The sequence below is a fragment of the Aedes albopictus genome, chromosome 2 (assembly GCF_035046485.1).
Source record: "Aedes albopictus strain Foshan chromosome 2, AalbF5, whole genome shotgun sequence".
Classification (NCBI taxonomy): Eukaryota; Metazoa; Arthropoda; class Insecta; order Diptera; family Culicidae; genus Aedes; species Aedes albopictus.
In genome coordinates, this window is record NC_085137.1 from 317,325,692 (window position 1) to 317,333,668 (window position 7,977).

The following is a 7,977-nucleotide window of genomic DNA, read 5'->3' on the forward strand; positions in this document are numbered from 1 at the left end:
ACGTTTGGCTGGTTCGGAGGCTTTCAGGTCGGCTCGCAAGGCCTACAGGAAAGCTCTCCGGTCTGCTGAACGACCCGGCTGGAAAAACCTTTGTACAAATGTTTCCAGCTTGAGTGAAGTCCGTCGGTTAAACAAAATCCTTGCGAAATCTAAGGATTTCCGGGTGAACGAACTTCGTTTGCCAAACGGCGATCTGACTTCCTCTGATGAGGAAGTTCTGGAATGCTTATTCAGCACACACTTCCCTGGATGTGTGCATATTACATCTTCGGATGAACCTGATGTATTTTCTTGTAGTTACGATTCCCTGGCTTCGGCTCGGAGTATTGTAACTATAGAATCGATTGAGTGGGCTTAATAGCTTTGCTCCTTTCAAATCTCCTGGGGCAGATGGGATTTATCCTATTTTGCTTCAGAAGGGATTTGATCATTTCAAACATGTTTTGAAAAAACTACTTGTTTGCAGTTTTGCTACAGGGTATATTTCCAAATCCTGGCGGGATATTACTGTAAAGTTTATTCCAAAAGTGGGTCGTGCGTCGTTTGTCGGCTGTTCGGGTTCGTTTAGAAGTTGACCATCAATGTTAACTTCTTTTCCCGATCAGCCTAGATAGCTGTGTAGTGTCGGTAGCGGTTGTCTCAATTGGCTAAGAATAACACTACGGACCGCCTGATCCAGTGGTAAGAGTCCACTATACAGGTGACCCCTAATTCATGGTGTTATGCGGCTTTATGCTTACCGTGCCAAAGAATGAATGGTTAGGGGGGTCTAATAAAAACCTAACCACAAACGGAGCCTGTGGAGAATTAGGGCGTCCTCCACAGTATTACGCCCTTACTGCGCTAACCGGAGCAATGGTGCGGTGGACCTTGTGTTTCTCCGAGATAATCAGTTGCCCTTCTTAAGTCTCAAATTTGAGGCTAAATAAGGGTGGGGTTATTCAAATGTTGTTAATTAGCTTACATTACTGCCTATATGGGTTCGCTTGATGCGTTTTCGCCATTGGCGTTTTTCAATTGACACCGATTTGGTTCGTTGTTGATGTTTCCTTTTTGTGCTGTGATTGTGAAGAGTGTAATCCTGTCTAGTTTGGGTAGTGGCTACGACAAGGAAACCTCAGATCAATTTACAGCGTAAAAAGCGTATGTAGCCCAAGTGGATCTACTTCAAAAAGTTCAATTTCGTAGGGTAACTTCTGTATAGGTTACCTTGTGAACCCAGCTTTGCTTTTTTCATTATAGATGAACTGTCGTGCCTCGAGCATGCTATATTTTAGAATAATGTTAACAGTATGTTTCAACCTTTCCTTATGAATGGCTTCAAGCAAGCTCTTGTTTTCAGCATCTTTTCGCTGATATTTGGCATCTGAAGTAGCTCAAACATTGGTTTGAGATGCTTCACTTTGATGGAATACTTAAGTAGTACAGTTCATGGTTGACTTAACATAGAATTGCACCTAACCCAACTCTGCATGAGCAGAATTTGTCATGAGTTGACTGATTGGCATGTGTCAGATGAGGACTCTTCATTTGACCTTTTTGCACTTTGGAGTGTTCCTTCACAAACTTTGCGTATTCAGGCGTCCCTGCTCAACAAGCTAGGGAAACTGTGATAATTGGTTGCGATCACATTTTATGGATAACTCGCTTCCATTGCTACTCCAAGAGAGTTTCATTATGGTTTTGTTATTACAACGCCCTTCATTGTGGTATACCATAGCTACTGCTTTGAAAGAAGCTTGTCCTCTGCGGTCTGTGCTGACCGAAAGAGGTATTCCTGAATGGAACTCGGACCTGTTCAAGTTCTAAATATCTTCGGATAAACCAGTCTTTTGTATAGCTACGAATCTTTAGCTTCTACCCCGAGGATTGTAGCTATAGAATCTATTTAGTGGGCACTAAAAAGCTCTGCTTACTTCAAATCTCCGGGAGCAAATGGGACTTTGTTCTATTTTTCTTCAGAGGGATTTGAGTTTTTCAAACATGTTTTGAACTCTTGTAGTTTTCTATTGGGTATTTTCATGGCGTGAAATTACTCTGTAGTTTTATCCCGAAAGGGTGCGTGCGTTGTAAAAAGAAGGAATAAGTTCCAGATTTATCTGGTTACTTCGTTCTTTCTGAAATGCTCGAAACGCATTGTCGATTATCACATCTGTGATGTTCGTCTGGCTAACATGCCTGTTCATGTGAACTCACATGTCTCCCAATTTGGGATGTCCACAGTGACTCTTTTACACAAAGTTGTATACGTTTTCAAGCAAGCACTCGCTCAAACGTAGTTTTTGCTTGATTTCTTGAATATTGAGGATGCTTTTGATGACGTGCCTTTCTATGTCATATTGAAAGTCGCATGACGTCGCAAGCTACCTCCAATGAGCTATAGGCTCTTTTTACGCTTATGCGTTTTACAGTGTCCTTTTCAGGGCACTGATTAACCCCGTTGTGGTATGAGCTATGAGCTCTCGTTGCGCTTATGCGTTCATTCCCTCTTCTAGGGCACCCCTTCCTATTTCATCACCTTTCCCTTTCCCAATTCCCATCCCTTGTCTCATTCTCCCTCAGGTAAATGATGAAATAGGCTCATATGTATGGCGATGGCACAAATGTCCCTAATGGAGGATAACGTGCCTCTGGAGCCGGCCTTCTGATACCTGATACCTGATAACTATAGAATCGATTGAGTGGGCTTAATAGCTTTGCTCCTTTCAAATCTCCTGGGGCAGATGGGATTTATCCTATTTTGCTTCAGAAGGGATTTGATCATTTCAAACATGTTTTGAAAAAACTACTTGTTTGCAGTTTTGCTACAGGGTATATTCCCAAATCCTGGCGGGATATTACTGTAAAGTTTATTCCAAAAGTGAGTCGTGCGTCGTATGAAGAAGCAAAGAGTTTCAGACCTATCAGTTTGACCTCTTTTCTTAGATGCTTAGAACGCATTGTGGATCATCACATCCGTGATGTTCATCTGGCCAACGTGCCTCTTCATGTAAACCAACATGCCTACCAATCTGGTAAGTCCACTGTGACTCTTTTACACAAGGTTGTTTACGATATCGAGAAAGCATTCGCTCAAAAGCAGTCTTGTCTGAGTGTTTTCTTAGATATCGAGGGTGCCTTTGACAACGTGCCTTTCGATGCCATATTTGAAGCCGCACGGAGTCATGGTATATCTCCAATGATTTCCAATTGGATTCACCAAATGCTCAAAAACCGATATCTCTTCTCGACATTGCGTCTAGCAGGGATTAGGAAATTGAGTGTTTGTGGATGCTCCCATCTTATCACCGCTTTTGTGGAATCTCGTAACAGATACGCTATTGAGGCAACTCAATAATAGCGGTTTTCCTACTTATGGTTTTGCCGACGACTACCTAACATTGTTAGTCGGTATGTGCATCAGCAACCTTTTCGACCTGATGCAAAGCGCCCTTCAGGTAGTTGAGGGTTGGTGTCGCCTATATGGCCTTTCGGTTAATCCGAGTAAAACATCTATTGTTCTTTTCACGGAAAGGCGAAACCGTAATGGCGTTCGACCTTTGCGTCTCTTTGATTCTGAAATCGATGTGACTGAACAGGTAAAATACGTTGGAGTCATTCTTGATTCCGAGCTTTCCTGGACACCTCACATTGAGTTCAGAATCAAGAAAGCTTGTATGGCCTTTGGGCAATGCCGGCGTACTTTTGGTACAACTTGGGGCCCAAGCAATACACATGTTATATATTAGTTACGACAGCGCAAGTTTTGGTTGTATAGAAGTTTATTTTACGTTATTTTAACAAAATGTTAGAATTACGTAAAATTAACTTCTATACAACCAAAACTTGCGCTGTCGTAACTAATATATAACATGTGTGTTACTTGGGGGTCTAAAACCCAAGTATATCAAATGGATTTACACAACTGTGGTCCGGCCAATATTGGCTTATGGATGTCTTGTGTGGTGGCAAACAGTGGGGTGACACGGCTGTCAAACTCGGTACATCGCCGCTTCACCCAACATCATTTTTGGTACGGCGCGTTTTGGTACCCACTTTCTGGTCGGTTTACCCTAACTTGCTCCTGATTTTCGGGTGTGTGGCTCGTGTGTTGCTAGTGCTTATTTCAGAAATTACACATTTCAAACGAAATCGTTAATTTTGATGATTGTTTTTCTTTCCTTATCACTTTGCACGATATTATGTGTAGCAGCGAAGCAGTGTCGATGTTTCTAGCGCATTTTTTCCATGAATTAAGCAATCAAAACAAAAACATTGGACGCCATGTTGCATTGAATGCTGGGTAGATGATTCTGGCCCTTCGTCATCCCCCTGGTGGCAAAAGGGCGAAGTGAGAACGGTCCAATCAAAATTAGGCCATCTCCAAAGGATGTGCTTAATGGCGATGTCTGGAGCGTTCTCTCCAACTCCCACGGCAGCGCTCGAAGTTCTTTTTGACGTTGCCCCACTACACATTCATCTCAAACAAGAAGCACTTTCTTGCACTTGCCGGTTACGGGTACTCGGTCTACTAGAGGAAGCTCCTGTGAACCGCACATCAACACACACCTCGTTGTTTTCACTTTTGGTGAATTGGGACAAAATTGTTCTTGCTCCAAGTGATCTTACAATTGCTTGTAATTTTCCGTATAGGACATTTTCCACGAAATTCCCTTCCCGGGAAGAGTGGACATCTGGTTATCTGGAGAGAAGTATTTCAGACGGCATCGTATGTTATACTGATGGCTCCCTTCTCGAAGGTCGAGCAGGTACTGGTGTTTATTCTCGTGAGCTAAGGCTGTATCAGTCTTACTCACTTGGTAGACACTGCACCGTTTTTCAGGCCGAAATCTTTGCTCTTATGTGCGGAGTGCAATCAGCACTTCAGCAGCACGTAATGGGCACAGTAATTTACTTCTGTTCAGATAGCCAGGCTGCTATTAAATCACTTGCTTCGGCCAACTCTAGGTCGAAGGTAGTTATCGCTTGTCGAACTCAAATCGAGGAGCTGAATTCAGCAAACGCTGTTCACCTTGTATGGGTACCTGGCTATTCTTCCATCCCTGGAAATGAATTGGTTGATGAGTTAGCTCGCACTGGAGCATCACATGACCTCATTGGCCCTGAGCTAGCTATTCCGATATCGAAGTGTTGGGTGAAGCTTCAGATTCACACCTGGGCTGCCACTCAACACAGACAATACTGGAATAGTTTGGAGTCATGTCGTCAAACCAAATTGTATTGTACTGAGCCATCTCCAAGGGTGGCGAAATATCTTACAAATCTGTCAAAGCAGACTTGCAGCATTCTGGTCAAAGCATTGACTGGCCACTGCCGACTCAGTTATCACATGGCGAATATTCAGCAAGCTGATTCATTGGTACAACGAGGTCGCCTTGCTTTTCTTTGGTACATCGAGGTCTAGAAATTAGTAGAACTAAATGCGCAATATTAAAAACTCTCCAGTTCGCAATATTAAAAACTCAAGTTCCAAGAATCACGTAAAAATCCCGAGAAAAACTGTGGAAAAGCCAAGGGAAAAGCTATCTCGGAAAACCACTAAAAGAAATATGTGTAGAAATATTGGTTAATTTTGGAAGGATCTCCAGAAGGAATCCAGCGAGAAAACCTAGATGCATATCGAAAAAAAAACCTTCGGAAGAAATATCGGAAGGTACTCCAACATATACCCCGCGGAAAACTCCTGCAAAAATCCTGGAAAGGACTCTGGTAGAAATCCCTGGAACATGTCTCAGAAATATCGAAAGATGTTAACTTGGTTTTAGGGGATAATTTTGTATAGTTCTTAAAAAACATATTTTTTTTATAAAATTTGAGCTAATTTTTGAATTATAACTTTTCGAAATTTCCCTTAGAAATTTGTCATGTCACAAAGGTACTATAGTCTATACCTATAGACCTATACCTATATATACCTATACCTATAGGTCTGAAAAAAAAAAGTCTGCTCTAAGGTGGCGATAATACCAAGAAGTTTGGGAGAACTTGTGAAGAATTGGCAACATTTTATGGTTGAAGATCAAACGAATATGGCTCACTACAATTTATTAGATTTTAAGTGGGTTAATTGGGGTTAGATTATTATATATCAGTAGTGAGTTTTTACCCTTTATAAGGGAGAGACGAACCAGCCAAGGGCTGAAAGTCTCTCTAATAAAGACAAATCAATCACCCTTTATAAGGCAGTGACAACTATATTGCCGCCTTAAATATAACCACAATAATTATTATGCTTAGCCTTTACTGGTTTACGTTTTAAAGAAGGAATCACTTTTGAGCACATATGTTTATTAAATTTCCACATGTAAGTTGTGTGTCTGCAACTGCCACAAGAATATCAGTCAAGCATTTGGTTTCTGGTCCTTTGATACATTCATCAATGCTATCACTTTATCACGAGTGTCTCTTTCACTTCTCCTTATTCAGTCTCTTCTAAAATGTCCGTGTAAAGCACACACACACCTTCCGATCCAATCGATTATCCTAGTTATTCACTTACACGATTTGGCAGTGTTCTAGCTTGACACAATCCAATCACAAACGCCGCCAGCAACAATCCAACGCGACACATTGTCCTTTCTGGTGGAATCCTTCCGTTTTTGGCAAATCCTTCCTAAAGCGTACAGAGACGATGTTGCAATATCAATTTCTCCACTTCACTGATTCATGCGGTTTTCTTATTTTGGCACGACACCGGAATCGATTGATTAATCGCACGACTCAATCGAAATATGTAATGAAACGCCACTCACAAATTCAATTGTCACTTCGGCCCGGTGGTCAATACTATTATGTGCGAAAATTTCGCCATTCAAATCAATTTATAGTTGAAACTTGTCGAACAAAGGGCATTCGGGGGTGTGGATGGGCACTTCGGATGGGTGTTTTCGGCACTTCCCGGCTCACACAACGCACCACACCATGTCGGTCGGTCGGTGGATGTCGTCGTGCGTCATTAGCAATCGGGAGTCGGTGCTTTCGTTGCCACACATATGTTGGTAGTCGCCGTCAACAAAAAAAAGTCACCTGTCCACCTCGGTACGTACCGGTAAAACGCAGCGCCGGCACGCGGTATAGGAGAGAACCGTACGAAATGATCCCGGGGGAACAAGCTCAGACGTACTGCTTGGTTTACACAAGCCTTGAATATAACAAAAGATCTATGTAACCGGGGTGGTAAACGCGTGTGTATTCAGCACGACCATGCTGAGGGTGACGGGTTCGATACCAAGTGTGTCTACACATGGACAAAAAAGGCTAAAGTCCTCGTATTAAATCGTTACCCATTTAAAACCTGTTTTTTTTCTCCTAACAGTTGATTTTAAATCATGCTTTGTATTGATATCTCGAACCTATGAATCTGAACTAATGGATGGAAATGAATTGAGTGTCATAATACATCATAAAAGTTTTATTTTTCATGTGTTTTTGAATCAAAATCAGTTTTTATGTTGAAATATCCATAATTCATATTTTAAACCTTTTTTTTTGCTAAACCAAGGCCATTTTAATCCACCCTCCCCTACCTGCCCAAAGGAAGAAAAAAGCATTCCAACGCAACGCCAACCTATCGGGAGTGGGTGGCGACCAAATGAGATGGTGACAGAATGCATAAATGAGACATCTCCCATCTAGCTAGGTGGGACCGACTGCGCGCGTTGAATGTGGTTGAGCGTGGATAGTTAGATACCTACGATAAATAGGCGAATGTTTATGCTGTGCATGGCAACGAACTTCGCGCCATTCAATTTTAGGCTAAAAGTAATCGAACTCTAACCATTTGCAGCGCATCATGTGTGATTTGTTTGACTGCAACTGGTTCTGTCGGTTAAGACTGTCTATGCTAGAGACCATGCGCCTCCACCCATCTACTCTTCTGTTTGATGTTATGTGAAGAGATTTCAATGATCTGTTCGCATCAAGAGATGAACCTTATGTTTGCCTATACATTCAAATATCTGTTTACGTCCATCTTAT

At 42.0% G+C, this 7,977-nt stretch overlaps 1 protein-coding gene across 1 annotated transcript in view; it reads right to left on the minus strand.

Annotated features, from left to right (window-relative positions):
• Nucleotides 1-7,176, minus strand: part of LOC109412510 (uncharacterized) — a 61,094-nt gene extending 53,918 nt beyond the window's left edge. The window contains exon 1 of the mRNA XM_062852332.1: nucleotides 6,500-7,176. Coding sequence (XP_062708316.1) covers nucleotides 6,500-6,571 — 72 coding nt within the window. The 5' untranslated portion in view covers nucleotides 6,572-7,176. The remainder of the gene's footprint in view (nucleotides 1-6,499) is intronic.
• Nucleotides 7,177-7,977: the final 801 nt, after the last annotated feature.